The 19,871-nt window shown below is 36.5% G+C and overlaps 1 protein-coding gene across 4 annotated transcripts in view; it reads left to right on the forward strand.

Annotated features, from left to right (window-relative positions):
• CCSER2 (coiled-coil serine rich protein 2) overlaps positions 1-19,871 on the forward strand; it is a 124,402-nt gene that overhangs the window by 48,734 nt on the left and 55,797 nt on the right. For 3 of the 4 annotated variants that reach the window (XM_049790645.1, XM_049790646.1, XM_049790647.1), the window contains exons 5-6: positions 7,920-8,010; positions 18,332-18,494. In XM_049790645.1, coding sequence (XP_049646602.1) covers positions 7,920-8,010; positions 18,332-18,494 — 254 coding nt within the window. Of the gene's footprint in view, positions 1-7,919; positions 8,011-17,588; positions 17,672-18,331; positions 18,495-19,871 lie in introns of those variants that run through there. The other variant, XM_049790648.1, reaches the window with a different exon arrangement.

Raw genomic sequence — 19,871 nt, forward strand, 5'->3', positions numbered from 1 at the left:
CACTGAATAGACTGCTTCCTCTGGAACTCTTAGATTTGCTATTTTATATGCTGTGTTTATTTTTCTGAGTGCTCCTGAGTATTAAAATAGGTTTTGTTCCTAGGAAGAATGAAGAAATCTATGATAATTGTTTATTGGGAGCATAAGACACATGTATAAAGAATTGACTTATTGAAGAAGCCTTATGATACAGTGGAATATTTTTATTTTTAATTTTGTATCGTGGTAATATTTGTATAGAAGCACATCAGTAGTTTTTTGTGTTCACTTCTCTTGTTATGAGCCAACTATATTAAGGGAATTTATATAATTTTATATTATGGTGATATTTCATAATTATGAAGTTGTTTTCTCTTACTATTTCTGGTCATTTAACTAATCTTTAGGGTTATACTATGTACCGTGGTCTTTTTTTCCAGGAAGAGACTTTATCAAGGACTCCTATTTTGATATTGCTAGTATTTTATTATTACATCTGTAAAATAATATTATTTAAATTTCATTAAGAAACCAGTGTTCATACTTTTAAGTAAACTTTTATTTTAGAATGGTCTTCCGGGGCCAGGCGGTGGCGCTGGAGGTAAGGTGCCTGCCTTACCTGCGCTAGCCTAGGAGACGGACCGCGGTTCGATCCCCCGGTGTCCCATATGGTCCCCCAAGCCAGGAGCGACTTCTGAGCGCATAGCCAGGAGTAACCCCTGAGCGTTACCGGGTGTGGCCCAAAAACCAAAAAAAAAAAAAAAGAATGGTCTTCCAAAAAGTCTGAAGCAGTCTACATTCCTACCAACAGTGAATCACAGTCCATTTTCCCCAACATCCACACTAGCACTAATTGTTTTTGTTCTTTGTGTTGTGTGCCAGTTTCTTTGTGTGAAATGATATCTTATTGTTTTGATTTGCAACACCCTGATGACTGATAATGTGCATCATTTTTTTTTTTTGTCTCTTTGGCCATCTGTATTTTTTCTTTGAGGAAGTTTCTGTTAACAACTTCTCATTTTTTAATGCTCCGGCCCATATATATATCCATTTTAACTTATCTAATTTGTATAATATTCATATTCTTTTAGAACTTTTTATATTCTGTTAAAGTTAGTTGTAATAAGTCCAATTTCCTTTTGGATTTTGTCATTTGTGTATTTTTTTTCAATAGAGCTAAAGGTCTGTTAGTTTGTTCTTTTTAAAAAACAAGACTTTTGGGGCTGGAGCAGTGGCACAAGCAGTAAGGCATCTGCTTTGCCCACGCTAGCCTAGGACGGACCGTGGTTTGATGCCCAGTGTTCTATATGGTCCCCCAAGCCAGGAGCAATTTCTGAGCTCATAGCCAGGAGTAACCCCTGAGCGTCACCGGGTGTGGCCCAACAACAAAAAAATAAAATAAACAACAAGACTTTGACTTCATTGATTTACTTCTCTATTTTTCTGCAATAATATTTCATTCTAACTGGGTTTCCATTATGGCTAAAGGACTTGAGCGGACATCACACCACAAAGGATTGAAGGCTGCACATAGCACAAGAAAATACTCATCATTATTATTTAAGTCATTTGATAAATATACCTATTACAATACCAAAATAAAGGAAACTATAAATCTTGGTATGGATGTGGAAGAACTAGAAATTTAATGAATTATTAGGATGCAAAGTGTTAAACAATTACTACTTAAAAGGTTTAACTCTTTCTTATGAAAGTAAACATGTACTCTGTCACTCAGTAGACTCCTTCCTGGGTATTTAACCTCTAGGTGTACATTTACCCAACATCTTATAGTCACACAGAAAGCTTGCATTATTCGATTGCTACTTTATTTATAGTATTAAATTTAGAAAAACAATGATTCTTAGAATGAGTAATTGATGCAAAACTGGTACAGTGGTATAATACAATGCTAAGTACCAGTAAAGAGTTCCAAGAGGTTTTATTATACTATGGCTATTTGTGCAATATTCTTAAAAGACAAAAATACAGTGATAGGGAATTGACTGTTGCTTGACAGGGACTTATAAATGGAGAAAGGATGTAATTTTAACAGTATGAGGGATATTTTTGGGAGTGAGATTGCTTTTTTTTGGGGGGGGGGGCCACACCCGGCGGTGCTTAGGGGTTCCTCCTGGCTGTCTGCTCAGAAATAGCTCCTGGCAGGCACGGGGGACCGTATGGGACACCGGGATTCGAACCAACCACCTTTGGTCCTGGAACGGCTGCTTGCAAGGCAAACACCGCTGTGCTATATCTCCGGGCCCGAGATTGCTTTTTTGTGCTCCAAATGTACTGATTTTATCATTTGCAAACTATTTCAAAAATAACAATTTAATTACATTATTATTAAAAGAAATTTACAGTGATTATTTTTATTTGTCAGATTTTACATCATCCAGTTAATCGAAGAAGATAAATATTGTTGAAGAAAAGGCACTGGACCCTCCTATTAGTTGATTCATAGTTGCACTCTTTTTTTTTTTGTTTTGTTTTGTTTTGGTTTTTTGAATCATACCCGGCAACGTTTAGGCGTTATTCCTGGTTCTACGCTCAGAAATTGCTCCTGACAGGCTCGGGGGACCATGTGGGATGCTGGGATTCAAACCACGGACCTTCTGCATGCAAGGCGAATGCCTTACCTCCATGCTATCTCTTCAGCCCAGTTGCACTCTTTTGAATAGAAAGATTTTCAGATGCTTAAGATGTTCTGTTAAAATTCTTTTAATACTAGCCCAGTTAAGATTTTAAGTCTACCAAGTCTTGTGGAACTCTTTGGGAGATGGAAAATAACCAGATGAGAAAGGTTTTTATTGTAATATTTTTAATTAATGGTTGTTTTAGATGGCCTCCAACTTACAACAGCTGCTTTTTGACACTGGCTCCAAGCAGGTTACAGACTTTGCCAGTTCTGAAGGAGCCTGTCACAACAAACAAACAGGACAGAAACTTTCTCACTTTAGCTAATCCCTGTTAAATGATGCTTTTTTCTTTTTTAATAATAAAATAGTTCGTTTTGTGTATAGTTGGCAGGTTTTCTAAGCCAGTGAAGAAAATTTATAGTAGATCAATTTTTTCCTTTCTCTTTGTCTGGACCTTTATGACAGGATCTAGTAGTATCTCTGTTAAGGAAAGAAGTATCTCTTCTCAAAAATTGATAACAAAGAAACAGACCTTCTATAAAAATGAATATGGAAAAAATGTCCAGGAAAGATAATAGGATTCTGTTTTCTCACTTTGTACTCTCGCTTACAATCTCATTATTTAACATCTTTCAATTGTCACCTATGTGGTTTTACTCCTACAGTTCAAATCTCCAATCTCCTAAATAATTATATGTTTGACATATCTTCTTGAAGGTATAGCACATATGTGACAGTATCTTGTTATAGCACTATATATTAATTCTCTCATTTCCTACTATATATCTGGTCTGGTTTTAATTTATTTAAACAGGAATCATACATATGACTCAAGCCAGGGACCTAGTCATATATTGCTCTTCTTTCTCAGTTAACTTTGTTCATGACCGAGTCATACATTGCTTTTCTTTTTCAGTTAACTTTGCTCCTTTAGATCCTAACTCTGAAGTTTGTTTCATAAGTGCTTTTAATTCTCTGTGAAACTGATTGCTATTAGGTCACAGTCATATGGCATAGCGATTATGCAATAGTTATCTAACTTCTTTTCTTTCCCATTTATATCTGGTCTCTTTACTGTAGCCAGAATAGTATTTCTTTAGTGATATCTTAATTTGGAAGTAATTGAAATTGATCACATTCTTTGTTGGAGTAAAGTTCAAATTTGTTAATATGATCTAAGTAGCTAGCATCTGTTGTTTTAGCACCAGGTACTGTGCTGGCATATGGTTCAATCACAGGTTCAATTATAGAACTGGTTCAATCCCAGGTACACTATATGGCTCCTTGTTCCATTAGGAGTGATGCCTTATTGCAGTGCCCGAGTAAGCCCTGAGTACCACTTGATGTACCCCCAAATCTCAACATAGTAATAATAATAAAAGAAAGAATATTATATAGGAATTAAGGGATTTGTCTTACATCCAGTCAACATTATGATCCATGACATTGATAATGGTACCTTAAGCAGCACCAATAGTGATTCTTGACGACAGAACAGTGAATACTCTGAGTATCACCTGTTGTGACCCGACACCCCCCCTCACCAAAGTTTTAGGTACATTTTGAAAAACTGACTTCTTGTGAAAGTTACATGCGTTTGTTCCCATTTGTAGTGTAATTGAGTATGAGATTCCTCTCAAGATTCAATTTAGTTTTTTTTTTTTTGTTTTTGTGTTTTGGGTCAATCCAGTGGCGCTCAGGGATTACTCCTGTCTCTGTGCTCAGAAATTGCTCCTGGCAGGCTCGAGGGACCATATGGGGTGCTGGGATTCAAACCACCATCTATTCTGGGTCGACTGCATACAGGTCAAATGCCCTACCGTTGCATTATCTCTCTGGCCCCTCAATTTAGCATTTTTATACACTTATTTATTGTTTGCTTTTGTTATTAGTGACCATTATTGGCCTCTGTTGTTTTTGTTGTTTGTTTATTACGTTTTTTATTATTTATTTATTATCATTTGCACATATATAACATATACAAAAGACTGATTAAAACTCTTTTAAAAGCTGGATCGTAGGGAGCTCAACTTCCAGCTTTTGGAGAAATCTCCATATCGCTTTCCACAAAGGTTGGACCAGACGGCATTCCCACCAGCAGTATTATCATGGTTTTTAAGAGACTGTAATAGTGGTAATATATTACTATTGTTAATATTAATTAATATTAATGTTAATTAATAGTAATATTAATTAGTAGTAATAGTAGTAGTAATAGACTGTAATAATAATAGTATTTCATGCCAGAATGAGACTCAAATATTTTCGCTTCAAGCTGGAGCAATAGCACAGTGGTAGGGCATTGGCCTTGCATACAAACAATCCAGGTTTGATTTCCAGCATCCTATATGGTCTCTTGAGCACCACTAGGAGTAATTCCTGAATATAGAGCCAGAAATAATCTCTAAGCACTGTCTGATGTGACCCTGCCAAGAAATTCTTGCTTTTGTGGGTCATAGTTGGTTTTGTGATCTCAGTGATAAAGTACATACTTTTCATTTCTGAGGTGCTAGGTTTGATCTTTGCTATTGTAAAAATAAAATGACTAAACAAAAAAGCCATCTCCCCCACATGGGGCCGGAGAGATAGCATGGAGGTAAGGCCTTTGCCTTTCATGCGTCCCATATGGTCCCCCGTGCCTGCCAGGAGCAATTTCTGAGCCTGAAGCCAGGAATAACCCCTGAGCACTGCCAGGTGTGACCCCCCCCCCAAAAAAAGCCACCCCCCCAAAGTAAACTGGTTTTGTGTCAAGATCAAATAATTTTTTTGGGGGGGGGGTTTGGGTTTTTGGGCCACACCCAATAATGCTCAGGAGTTACTCCTGGTTATGTGCTCAGAAGTCGCTCCTGGCTTGGGGGACCATATGGGAAACCGGGGGATTGAACCGCGGTCCGTCCAAGGCTAGCGCAGGCAAGGCAGGCACCTTACCTCTAGCGCTACCGCCTGGCCCCAAGATTAAATAATTATACTGGTTTGTGTATATTTGTGTATGTAAGAATAATAGTTATTCCAGGTTTTATTTTTTTGTTTGTTTTTATTATCTAGAACATATCTGGAAGGAAAACCCAACAGCACAAAATTAGAAAGATTTGAGTAGAATACATGTCATAGAGATTTTTTTAAAATTTTTTATGAGACCAATGTGAATTACATGTCTTTCACAATTGTATTTCAGGTACATAGTGACAGTGACATTCCGCCACCAGTGTTGACCTCCCTCCTCCATAGTTCCCAGCATGCCTCCCATACCTCCAGCCTTAGCCCCCTGGACTGCTAGTGTAACAGGTCTCTTGTATATAGCTTGTTGTAGTTTGGGTCTCTTGATTGTATTGTAGTTGCCTTCAGTTTGGGTATTTAGTTTTGACCATTTTTTATTTCTACTCAATACTCCTGCGACTGCTTGGCCCCTGGGTCTGATTTACATTTTTTTCCTCTCAATTTGTAGGAAGACATAGACATATGAGGCAGAACAAGTCGATTCATGTTCTATGGTTCTGTAAATGGTGGGAGCCCCTGTCTAGAAGCTATAAATATAAATAAAATTTAAAAAAAGAAAGAAAAGAGAAAAGTAAAAAAAAAAAAAGGTGGCAGATGTGGCAAGTTTTATTTGTTTTTCATAGAGGCAGTAAATTTTGGGGAAATAATAAAGGAAATTCCCTTGCCTAAGAGATACAGGGTGTCTCTACCCTCAAAACATACTATCATTAGACCACCTACAGGTTCCAGACACATTTGCCAACCCCCAAAGTTTTTCTTTATGGTGCCAAAAAACGTTTTGCTTAGTCACAGTTGTCAAAGTCAGTTCTCTGTAATTAGAGATCTCGGTTTTTGCACAGATCCTAGGACAAAGCCTAGGATATCTTTCTTTATGGTCCCAGGGAAAATTCTTCTCAGTTGCAGTTGTTGTAGTCCGTCTTTTGTAATTAGTGATCTTTGTTTTTGCACAGATCCTAGGACAGAGGGTCTTCTGATTTCATCTTACCGTTAGGTGATGACTTAAGGGCAACCTGCCCTTAGATCAAGATTGTTGCTGTTTCCTCATCATCAGAGTGTCATTTGAACCTACCCTGGCTCAAGTTGGTGCCAGAGCAGTATTAGGGCCTCCTCTGGGGGGTGGGGGTGGGGTTAATTCCTGGTGCTGGTATAGGGAACTGTGCCAGGTTGAGATCTGGGCTTTTGGGCTGGACGGTTGATCACTTGAGGTTTAAGTCGAGTCCTCATGACAAATGTTCCGGATGGAAGGTGCTCCTGTATTAGAAAATTTATGGATTCTTATCTCTATTAGATAAGAACTTGTTTCTATACATAATATTTTCCCATTTTAGTGTGCTTATGAAAAAAGTAACGATGCCCCATTGTATAATTCACGCAAGAAAAAAATTAAATTTTTTGTAGACCTATAATAAAGTGAACATCACTTTTGTAGCCATATTATCTAAGCTATAACCAAGAATTGTGTTTAAGGTTATTTTGTGTAAGTGGATCAGTCTCTAGAAATAATACTCTCACACCAAATACGACAAATTCTTGGAAATTTTCTACTATTTTATGTTATTCATGTTAGGGAAATTTGAACATGAACACACACTTGCTTGCCGGGAAGATAGGTTAATGAGTTGAACTCATGCATTGCTGCAAAAGACCCAGTTCAGTGACTTCCTGGTACTCTTCTGGGTATGGCCTGAAGTGACCATCCCAAGCATGGTGCTGGGACTAGACCTTAAGTACTGCCAGCTGTGACCATTATTACCCTCAAAGCATAAACACAGGAGCTATATCTCTTATGTTCAGATTCAGCTTTAGCTATCTTGTAGAACAGCATTACAATGTTAATGACTAAATTAGAGGATTATTTGAAATTTAAAAAGTGAATTAATATTTATAAGGTACTTAAGAACAATGTTTTACAAGTGGTAAATACTATTTAAAAAATAAAAAAAAAACTATGTTAAGTAGGAAGACAGGAAATTATAACCAGTTAAATGTATTTCTTTTTTATCAAAATTTTTCTTTTATTTATTGTACTTGTGTTTAATCTAGCTTTGTGTTCAGGAGTGACCCCATATAGTGATCAAGGTATCTCATGTATTGCCAGGGCTTTGAGCCAGGTTCGGCAATATGCAAAGCAAGGACTGTAATCTCTAGACTATCTGGTTCTAAAATTTTGTATTTTAAGTCTATTTTTTCTTAACTGTTCAATTGAATTAAGCAATCTAATCTTAGTTCATTATAATTTTTTGATAATTATTGTACACATTCTTTAAGCTATGTCAAGTAATTTAATGCTCTCATTCCTAGGATATTCTGAATAATCTTGAATCTTGTGATTTGGAAGATGATGACCTTATGCTTGATGTGGATCTGCCTGAGGATACACCTCTTGAAAATGGTAAGTAGAGGCAAAATTGAACCCTCCAGATGCATATAGTAATTGCTGGTTATAGTCAATTTTACATATATTATGTACAGTCTTATACTTGTAAATATACCAATTGAGAAAGCCTTTATAGATTGAAAATCAGCCTTAAATGAAGTTAATAGCTTCAGTTGAAACTTGTATAAATGTTTAAAACCTGACTTTGTAGGTTTTCTGTCACTTGAGTATTTAAGGAACCGCAGCTTCATTCTATTAGTAGCATGGTATATTTATATCACAAGTTTTTAAATATAAGGGTGATTCTTATAGTGAAGTGGATTGAACTCACAAATGCAGGCAATCCACCCCTATGATTTGTTGCTCAAGCCTCTTGATTTATTTTTCTCAGTGCACATATCCAATTGCTCTTCCATTTATGACAGTTTAATTTTTAGAAGAAATGTGTTTAGAAAAACAAATATAATTTATCTTTTTTATTACTTTTTTATTTTTCGTTTTGTATTTTTGGGCCACACCTGGTAACGCTCAGGGGTTACTCCTGCTATATACTCAGAAATTGCTCCTGGCAATTGTCATATTGGCCAAATATCATTAATAAAATGTACTGCCAGGCAGCTATGTAAAAATAAGTGTCAGAATCTCAGTGTTCTTGGAAATAAACATTTTTCTCCTTAGTGGGTCTCTGGATTATGTGGGACTGAATTTAGGCCTCGTATTTCTTCACGTTGAGATCTGAACTCTGGAGACTTTACTCCCATGACTGATGTCAAAAAGTGTTACAAAAAATGTTAGGTCACGCCTAACATTTGCAAGACCAGGAATTATACTCTGATCACTATGAGTAGTTCTGATGCAGAGAATTTGAATATATAATTTTGTTGAAGGAAAGACTGAAGAGTTGATCTTAATATCTACTGTACTACTACAGGGATAAAGACTTGAAGACAGAATTTTTCTGTCACTTGGGATATTTAAGAAAAGAAACCTAGTTAAGAAATCAAAGTTTAGTCAGTGAGAGAAAAGTCATAGGCAGTGCTCAAGATGAACAGGATAAGAAATAAAATTCTCTGGATTTGAGTGCTTCAAAATGAGGCTTTAAGAGCACTTATAAATATTCAGTAGCAGCACAGTATTTTCTGGAGATATGAACTATTTTCCAATAGAACAGCTTAATAGATGTTAAAAATCATAGAAATCATTAAAATCTGAATTAGAAGAAAAATTAGTTGGAAAATATTGTAGAATATGCAGGAAACATGTAAACTATTGAAAATTATAGTGGAAAAATGACAATGAATGCAAATGAATGCAAAGTTTTAAGGGCTGGATTAAAGATTTGCCCTCTTAAAATAAGTCACATTCATGATAATGCATTTTACTTTAATAGCATTTTAACAACTTCTCTTTGGATACCTGAAATACTTTTAGAGCTAAAACAATGTATGGGTGGAGCTGGTCTGAGAATTTGTCTCATCTTTAGAACACAGTAAAATCTAATTCACACATTAGATGAAAGTAGAATTACCTTTAAATTTCAGATCTTTGGGGTTGAGTGGTGGTGCTGACCAGGAAGACATCTGCTTTGCTGGCACTAGCCTAGGATGGATTGCAATTTGATCCCCCACATCCCATATGGTTCTCCAAGCCAGGAGTGATTTCTGAGCACTTAGTCAGGAGTAACCCCTGAGCATCACCAGTTGTGGCCAAAAAAAAAAAAAAAAAACCCAAGAAAAAAAATTTAGATCTTTGAGTTCTTGTTTGGAAACTTGTGAAAAGTAGAAGTAAAGTAGAAGAAAAGTTTGGGGATGTCTCACATTTTTTTTTTAACTAGAAGAAAGCCAACACTATTTCAGGCTAGAGATATATTTGAAGCTAGTAGATTGTATATACAGACTTTATGATCTTCATAGACAACAAAGATAAAATAGGATTAGGTGTATACCATCAGGAATTTGGGAATGACTATTATTATTTTTTAAATTATTTAAGCATCATGGTTACATACATGTTCAGAATTAGGTTTCAGTCATAAAATGCACACCCTCCATCATCAGTAAAACTTTCTCAGTGCCAGTGTCCCTCATTTCCTCCCCCCCTCCCCCATTTCCTCCCCCCAACCCCCTGCTTGTCTTCAAGACAGGCATTTTCTCTGTGTATCCTTGAGAATGACTATTGTAACTCTCAGATCCTGTGGTATTGTATTTACACCCTGAAACTTTTTGTTTTGTTTTGAGAGACCAGGAATGTTAAAAATACTAGTACAAAGTTGGTAAATCTTCTAATATACTTAAATTGAATATTATCCGGGTGACAAATTTGTTATTAAAGGGCTATAATTGATATGTAGCACACATTAGTTTTATTATATTAACTAGTGAATCAATATTTGAATATATTGCAATGTGACCACTATATACTATATACTCACCACCATATACTATTGGATTTTGGGGTAGGTGTTGGGCCACGTATGGCAATGCTCCAGGGTAACTCCTATGTTTGAATTACTCCTGGAAGTGCTGGTGTACTATATGAGATATCAGTAATTGAACCTGATTTTGCCATAGGCAAGACAAGTGCCCTATTCACTGTACTGTCATTTTTTTTAAAAAAATACTATTAATAAATACCTTCTTTAAATTGAATCATCACGAGATACAGTTACAAAATGTGCAAAATTTTCAGCCATACAATGGCCAGTATCCATCCCTTCATCAGTGCACATTTCCTGCCACCAATGCTCCTTCCTTTCTTTTATTTCTTATCATGTAAGACACATTTTTAATTTGTGCCTAGTAAGTGTATTAAGAGAATTCTTGGGCCGGAGCAGGGCGCAAGTGGTAGGGCGTCTGCTTTGTACCTGCTAACCTACAACGGACCAGGTTTGATTCCCCAGCATCTCATATGGTCCCCTAAGCCAGGAGCGATTTCTGAGCACATAGCCAGGAGTAACCCCTGAGCATCACTGGTGAGGCCCCAAAAACCAAACAAACAAACAAAAAATACTCCTTCTTTTAGTGCTTACTTGCTTTGGGTAAAGACTCTTGAAGAACATCAATTTATTCTGAATCTTGATCTTCCTTTTTCTTTTTTTTTTTTGGTTTTTGGGCCACACCCGGTGACGCTCAGGGGTTACTCCTGGCTATGCACTCAGAGGTCACTCCTGGCTTGGGGGACCATATGGGACGCCGGGGGATCGAACCGTGGTCCGTCCTAGGCTAGCGCAGGCAAGGCAGGCACCTTACCTCCAGCGCCACCGCCCGGCCCCGATCTTCCTTTTTCTTAGACTTTTTCAAGCAGTGGAACTAAAGAAATGGGTCTCTTTACATTATTTTTTTTTCCTGTAAAATATTTCACAAAATGTAAGGAGAGAAAGATCACATCTATTTTAGGATGTATTTCTGAATGCTTTCTGAAGTGTTTTTTTTTTTTTAAATCTATTCTTGAAGGTGTATCTATTCTTGAGGTGTATTTGTCCTCTTTACCTGTATAACTATCAAAGACAAGTACCTATTCTCATAAAAACATTTTGTTGATCTTGAAATTTTTTCTGATTCTCTGTAAAGCTGATGAAGTTCAGAATGTACTCCGTAATACCTTGGCATATTTAATATTATATAAGCTGAAGGAGCTGAAGAAAATGGCAGAAGCAGGCAAGCCAATTTAACCCCCTGTTCTCCCTATATCAGGACATAAAATCTTCGTGTGTGAAATGCCTTCTCTTCACCCAGAGAAGTGAGTCTTCCTTACGGATCCCAAAATATGTCTTTGCTAAGTTTCCTCTGGTTTACTTTATTGACCTAACCTATCATATTTCTCCAAGATTTTACTCTATCAAACCTAGCATAAAAACATAGAGGTTGAGATTTTTGGATCTTCAGTTTCTGAAACTTTTGTACATTTCTCCAAATTTATTTATTTATTTATTTATTTATTTATTTATTTATTTATTTATTTATTTATTTATTTATGACCATACCTGGAGCATCATGCTCTGATGTTCTTCCTAGTTTTCTGCCCAGGGTTCATTTCTGGCTGTTCTCAGAGGATCATCTGCAGTGCTAGGGACTGACCTGAGATCTGCTGAGTATAAAAATACACATTTTTGGGGGCCGGGCGGTGGCGCTGGAGGTAAGGTGCCTGCCTTGCCTGCGCTAGCCTAGGACGGACCGGACGGACCGCGGTTCGATCCCCCGGCGTCCCATATGGTCCCCCAAGAAGCCAGGAGCAACTTCTGAGCGCATAGCCAGGAGTAACCCCTGAGCGTCACAGGGTGTGAAAAAAAAAATACACATTTTTTATACCATCTCTCTTGTTCCCCCAATCTATTCAGAATTTGGATAGTATGTCGGTGTGACTCTCAGCTTAGAATGAGTCAAGCCTTAAAATGAACCATAATGTGTTTTATCTCTTCTGTGGCCTTATTACCCTTAATTGACTTTTAGGGAAACTACTTGGTCAAAGGGAGTGAATATGCAGACAGATATAGAATGAGGGAAAATAATTTAAAAAAGAGAATTTTTGGTTTGTATTATGATTTGGGAGGATCTCAAAATACTTTTACCTCTTTATTTTTTGAATAAGCAAAATCGTTTTTTTGTTTTGCTTTGTTTTTGGGTCATACCCGGCAGCACTCAGGTGTTACTCTTGGCTCTACGCTCAGAAATCGCTCCTAGCAGGCTAGGGGAACCATATGGATGCCGGGATTCAGACCACCGTTCTTCTGCATGCAAGGCAAAGGCGCCTTGCCTTCATGCTATCTCTTCGGCCCCAGCAAAATAGTTTTTAAGAAATTTTCTTAGAAAGATATTATAGGGGGCCGGCGAGGTGGTGCTAGAGGTAAGGTGTCTGCCTTGCAAGCACTAGCAAAGGAAGAACCGCGGTTCGATCCCCCGGCGTCCCATTTGGTCCCCCCAAGCCAGAGGCGATTTCTGAGCGCTTAGCCAGGAGTAACCCCTGAGCATCAAACGGGTGTGGCCCGAAAACAAAACAAAACAAAACAAAAAGAAAGATATTAGAAGGGAGGATAAGGGGCCGGGTGGTGGCACTGGAGGTAAGGTGCCTGCCTTGCCTGCGCTAGCCTAGGACGGGGGCGGTTCGATCCCCCGGCATCCCATATGGTCCCCTAAGAAGCCAGGAGCAACTTCTGAGCGCATAGCCAGGAGTAACCCCTGAGCGTCACAGGGTGTGGCCCAAAACCAAAAAAAAAAAAAAAAAAAAAAGAAGGGAGGATAAGTAAGAGAGTATTCAAGTATTCAAGAGAGAACATGGGCTTGAAAGGGCAAACTGAAGTTTTTCTTTCATCTTAGTTGATTGTTTGGTTCTGAATCTAAATTTCTATTTACAGATTATTGCCTATTTATTATCTCCCTTTTAATTAAATTTCTTTCAAGCAAACAATTTGGTAATATAAAAAGTACAGCTGTATTGCTTTATTTGCTTGTTCAGAAGCTTCTAATAATTTTCATTGTACACTGGTTAAAGCTTAGCATTTGACATATTTATAGTGTAATCCTTAGGCTTATAAATCTTCCTAGTGTATACCTTTTCAACATGCTTTTAACTTAGTCTGTTTTAAATTTACCTCATTTGTAAAAGATCTTTCTAATTTCTTGGTATAAGTCAAGGTATAGTTACTTCAGTTTTTTTTAATTAAAAATTGATTTTTAATAAAGAACTTCTTTAATTGAATCACCATAAGATATAGTTACAGAACTGTTCATGATGAGTTTCAGTCATATAATGTCCAACACCTTTCACCGGTGCACATTTTCTGTCATTAATGTCCCCTATTTCCCTCTTGCCCATCCCCCTGCTTCCTCCCCTTACTCCCTGGCAGACATTTTTTTTGTTCTGTATCTCTTTCTTGTTCTCTCTCTCTTCCTTCATTCCCTTTTTATTCCTTTTAGATGCTGTGATTGCAGTGTACTTTGAACACTGAGTTCTTGTCCAGAGCAGTCATTTCCAACTATCATTGTTATAGTGATTCCTTTCCTGCTTTAACTAAACTTCCCCTCTATTTGTGGCAAGCTTTATATTATGGACTAGTTTTCCTGGCACCCTGTCTCACTGTCCATGGATATTATTAACATTCTACCTTTTTCCAGTATATATTCCACAAATGAGGGTGATTATTCTATGTCTTCCTCTTTCCCTTGGGCTCATTTCTCTCAGCATAATACTCTCCATACCTATGTATAAACAAATTTCATGACTTCATTTTTCCTAACAGCTGCATAGTATTCCATTGTGTAGATATACCAGTTTCTTTCCCCACTCATCTGTGCAAAACATAGGAGTACAGAGAGCTTTTATTGTGTATTTGGGCTCCTAGAGTATTATTTAAGATTACATTTTTGTTAATCATTTTATTGGTATACAATCACATGATATTATAGTTTTATTTTTGACTACTTTATTTCTTCTGGGTATTATTTTTAGGTATTAGTTGGATTTAGTAGTAACAAATTTTATAAAAATTTTTCTCCCTTGGATTCTGTTGGTATGTTAAATGGGAAAGCCACATCCTGAGATACGTTGCCTAGTGTCAGCTACATAGTGAAGAATTGGTGGAAGACCATATCCTCCCAGCTAGGAGATTCCATTTCTGAGTAGTGCAACAATCTTTATCAAACACAGAAACAGCTCATTTATACTTGCAATGACATTTCCCACAGTATTTAACCATAGTATATAATCTAGTATTTATTGGGGTGTTTTGGTATTTAGTGTACAATGTGAATATATTATCCTAATTACCGTATTTTCCGGCGTATAAGACGACTGGGCATATAAGACAACTCCCTAATTTTGCAGTTAAAACATAGGTTTAGGCCTATATTCACTGCAACTGTATGTACCACAGTGAGCCATTCACAACAAGCAAAGGTTCAAAGGTTATACTGTAATGACTTCCTCTCTGACTCTGGCCAATCTGAGCAGGCTTTTTACAGTGTAGATTGGATTGGCTGAGTTAGAGAGGTGGTCCGAGCAGCCTTGCAGTGATTGGTGCAGGAACGAGTTGGAAAATTCGTTTTGTGGCAATATTCAGACAATTTTTGTTTAGCGACATATTGAAACATTTTTCAGGATATACTCGGTGTTTAAGATGACCCCCGATTTTCGGTTGACTTTTTTTTGTTTCAAAAGTCGTTTTATACGCCGAAAATACGGTACATATAAGATTCTTTTTTTGGGGGGGGGTTTTGGGCCACACCCGGTAACGCTCAGGGGTTACTCCTGGCTATGTGCTCAGAAGCTGCTCCTGGCTTGGGGGACCATATGGGACACCGGGGGATCGAACCGCGTCCATCCAAGGCTAGCGCAGGCAAGGCAGGCACCTTACCTTCAGCGCCACCGCCCGGCCCCCCATATAAGATTCTTATGACAATTTATTTTGAGGAGAATAAATACTTTTACCTGACTGAATTAAAATTAGATACTCAGAGCATTTGAAAATAAAGATTACCCTATAAGCTTTATAGAGTTGCTTAATCTAAAACAACATTTTAATATCATGTAGAAATATGTATTTTTTAATTTAAATTTTATATTATTTAAATCATTGTGATTTAAATGATAGTTGGGTTTCAGACATACAATAATCAGGGCCAGTCCTACCACCAGTGTTGACCTCCCTTCACCATGTTCCCAGAGTGTATCCAACAATCACCATTTACCCTGCAGACTGCCAATATAACAGACCCATTTAGAGTTAGATTGTCAGAGTTTGGGTCTCTTGATTTCATTGTTCTTGTCTTTGGATATTTAGTTCTGTCCTTTTTTTTTTTTTTTTTTTTAAATCTCCACCATTGCACCTGAGACCACTTGGCCCCTGGCCCCAATCCTTTCATATTTGTTTTTCTTCTCCTCCACTCAATTTCTTTTCTTTTCCTCGCTGTACTCCGGGGCCCAGGGTGTTAGAGACAATTCCCATTTAGACTATTGCATTTCTACATGCAGTTATTCTAAATACCACATGTGAAATCATTCTGTATTTATCCTACTTTGTCTGACTTACTTAATTTAACATAGTATATTCTAGTTTTATCCATGTTGCTACAAACAGCATGATTGCATTATTCTTTACAGCTATGTAGTATTCCATTGTATATATGTACCACATCTTCATTATCTCTTCATCTAGTGTTGAACACCTATGTTGATTCTAAAACTTAGCTATTGAACTGAATGCTTTAGTGAATAGTGGTGTGCATACATCCTTTCAAATGAACTGTACTGGGGTTAGATAACCAAAAGAGATACTGCTGGGTCATATGGCAGCTCAATTTTGAGTTTACCGAGAATCTTTCATACTGTTTGTACATACATGTTTTGCATGACATAATCTCATGTAGAAATATTTTTTAAAGAACTGAGCCAAATCAGTCAGTGAAATATATACGTGAATTAATAGGTATGTAGAGGTTTTTAGTTATTATTTAAATTTATTTTTCTTGCATGTGGCTGTATTCTCGCCATTGCAGGAAATAATTATTTTTCTTTAGCAATTTCACATTTTTGTTTATATTTTGGGCCACATTCAACCAGCTATGCTCAGGAGTTAGTTCTTTTGTGTGTGTGTGTGAGTGTCACTTTGTATTTGTACATATATGTGATCTAGAAAATTGAAAAAGATGGTGAATACATCAAGGAGCACTTATTGTAGCCTAACATGGAGTATAGTTCATGAAATGAGTCAAATAGTCCCTAATTTATTGCTCTTTCTGAGCATATTTTCATCACTATCAATAAGGGTTACTTCTGACTGCACTCAGAAGTTTCTCCTGGTAGGTTTGAGGGACCTTATGGATTGGTTACTGGGGATCAAACCCGGGTAGGCTACATGCAAGGCAAACATGCTACGAGACTACATGCTATTGCTCTGGGAAATCTCCCTTTTTATTCCTGACTTCTTTGGCATAATAGTAACTGTGCTTTTATTTGCCTAACAGGTTTACTATAATTAATTTCTCCAAAAGAGTTGACAAGAAGTTGTTGGAAATACAAATATATAAGGCTTAAATTTTTTCTTCAAAATATACAAGATTATAGTTTTTCCAAAGTTGATTTCTTCAATGAATATATAATATTTTTGTGCTTTTAAATGAGCTATTTGAGTAATAATGCACTTTGAAGAAATTTATTTTAACATACAGTGTACAGTGTACAAGAAAAAGATCTACACCTTATTATAGCCTTTTATTTTTGTTTTTATGTGGCAGACTGTAATGAAGCAATATTTCAGTTTAGGTTTTAGTTCCTATGAACATTGTCATTTACATAATAAGTTAAAAATCATACTGGGGAATTACATAGATTTCTAAAGCTTTATTATAAGTAATTCTGTCTACGCTAGATTTTAACTTTCTTGAGCATTAATTCTTGATCTAGAGAAAGCTTTCCTCTTCTGATTTGGATTTGTTTTTGGTTGTATTTATAGTAACAGTTCTAACTCAGTAGCTATGTAAGCATTGAGGGAAGATGGAGTCACAGGGCAAACTGGGCTTGCTTCCCACAGGGAGGGCTGGGAGTTGAGCAGGAAGGAAGGCTTGTTTGTCAGTGCCTTGTATGCAACTATGTCTGAGTAGGCAGCCAGAGACACAATGTCTTCCTTGTACAAAGTAACTCTCTTAGTGAGTGCTCAGATATGTGAGGAGGAAAAACTGTTTGGGTAAGTGAAAGAGAAGCTTGGGGTATTTCAAAGAGATTCTTTTCATGTTTTTGTGGCATTTGGATTTTAGGGAGTGTACTATTTGTTGCTGCAAAGTACTGCTTTGTTTTCAGTGGCATTTTAGACTTTATGAACAAGCCGGCAGTTTGGAGCGTCTACCTTCTAACTGTGAGCTCATTTTAAAACTACGATTTGTGATAGGAGTTGATTAGTGCTCTTGAAACCAGTGAAAAATAATTGTGGCATTCATTTTTAGGAGTGAGTTCTCCATTCGACTCAAAACTTCTAAACCTACTTTTTTTTTTTTTTAAATCTTTCTTTCTGAAATTAGGACCTAGTTTCAGCAAACAAATGTAGGAAACAGTTTAAAACTGATTAAAAAAGTGTTTAAATTCTAATGTATTGATTTCAATAATTCTTTTGTTTTAAAACAAGGTTATTAACTATTACTTACGTGACTGCAATATGAAAGTTGAGTATGAAGAGTTCATTTTTACCAAAAGATTATCTTTTAGAAATAGTTCTATAAATGGACATAAATGCTAGAGTTTTTTAATAAGCCTTATTTATTTAGCAGCATTTAATTATCAAGCTGCAAGTAGTTAACTTTTATAGCAGTAAGTTCTTATTGACAGCGTTTTTGCTATTAAATCTGTCTAGTGGAGTGTGACAATATGAACCGCTTTGATCGAACGGACAGAAATGTTCGACAGTCTCAGGAAGGATTTTGGAAAAGACCACCCCAGAGGTGGAGTGGACAGGAACATTACCACCTCAGCCATCCCGACCACTATCATCACCATGGGAAAAGTGACCTGAGTCGGTGAGTTTAATCCTGTTTCTGTTTTTTTCCCATTTAATTTTGAATTAAATTCCTTTTATTAAGTGTTTTTCAGTTTGGTTTTCTGAAACATCTAAGAAAAATTTAAATTATATGTGTCACTAATTGAAATGGCCTGTTTGTCTTTGCTTTGAGCCAAATCATTTTTAAAAATAGTCTTACTATATTTTCTTTATACTTTTGTTTTAGTATGATTTCCTAGTTCTTATTTGGTGATTATTACATGCTGACTTTGTTCAATTTTAATGTCTTTTTTTAAAAAAAAGTAAAATGAGTGTCACGTTTTCTTTATACATTAAAAAGCGTTCAGGTATTGTTAAAACAAAAGTTAGCTATATATTGCTAGAATATTTTACTTTTGGATGCACTCTATACCTTTTCATTTGGTCAGACACCTTGTGTAATGTAGTTCTATAGTTATTAAAACTTGAGGTCATAAATAAGTTTTTATGTGCTTAGATCATTTATTTTAATTTTCTTCTGCGTTAGCTTACCACCTGTAAAAATATTGTTGAGAAGGGTACTTTTCTCTTAAGTCTTAAATAATCAGAAATTAAAGTGTCTATAACTAAGTTATAGCAGGCACACTGTGGTAGTTATTCTCTCTCTCTCTTTCTTTTTTTTGGCTTGTTTTCACTTATGTCAGTCAAATAGGATTTGAGGTCATATTGGAGCATATTTTCAACACAATAAAATAGATGAAGTAAGGGGAAAACAAAAGAGCCATTAAAGAGCCATTAAAATTCTTTGAGGTGGGTCTGAGAGGATAGTACAATGGCTAGATCACTTGCCTTGCAAACAATCAGCCTCGGTTAGATTCCTAACCCCAATGTGGTCGGTCCCCTGAGTACAGAGACAGGAGTAAAGCATTAAACGCTGTCAGGTGTGGCCTAAAACAAAACAAAACAAAACAAAACAAAAATTTCTTGCAATAACAACAAAACACAAAGCTTGATTCACTGCAGGATTTAAAATATACACAATACTTTTTTCCTGAATTTATTTGCGTTTATGAGACAGAAACTTGAAAATGTTTGCTTTACATAAGTACTTATAGGAGAAAATACTTGTGGTATTGTGGATAGGTCACAGATAGCCTCCCAAAGTAGGAATAATGATAAATATTTTGTCTTCCTGTTCCTTATGTTCCTAAGTGTAAGATTAAAAGAATTCTAGCTCAAGTGAGAAAAGATGGTTCTGCAGTGAGTCATAAAATGATCAGGTTTGAATAAGGTTAATTATGTTGTATAAGTTGATGCAAGGATAAAATTTATAAAGACTAGAGGAATACAGAGAATACTTACCCATTGTTTTTGCTATTTCTCATATCTTGGCATATGAGAAAGAATGCAACAGTGT

The sequence above is a fragment of the Suncus etruscus genome, chromosome 17 (assembly GCF_024139225.1).
Source record: "Suncus etruscus isolate mSunEtr1 chromosome 17, mSunEtr1.pri.cur, whole genome shotgun sequence".
NCBI lineage: Eukaryota > Metazoa > Chordata > Mammalia > Eulipotyphla > Soricidae > Suncus > Suncus etruscus.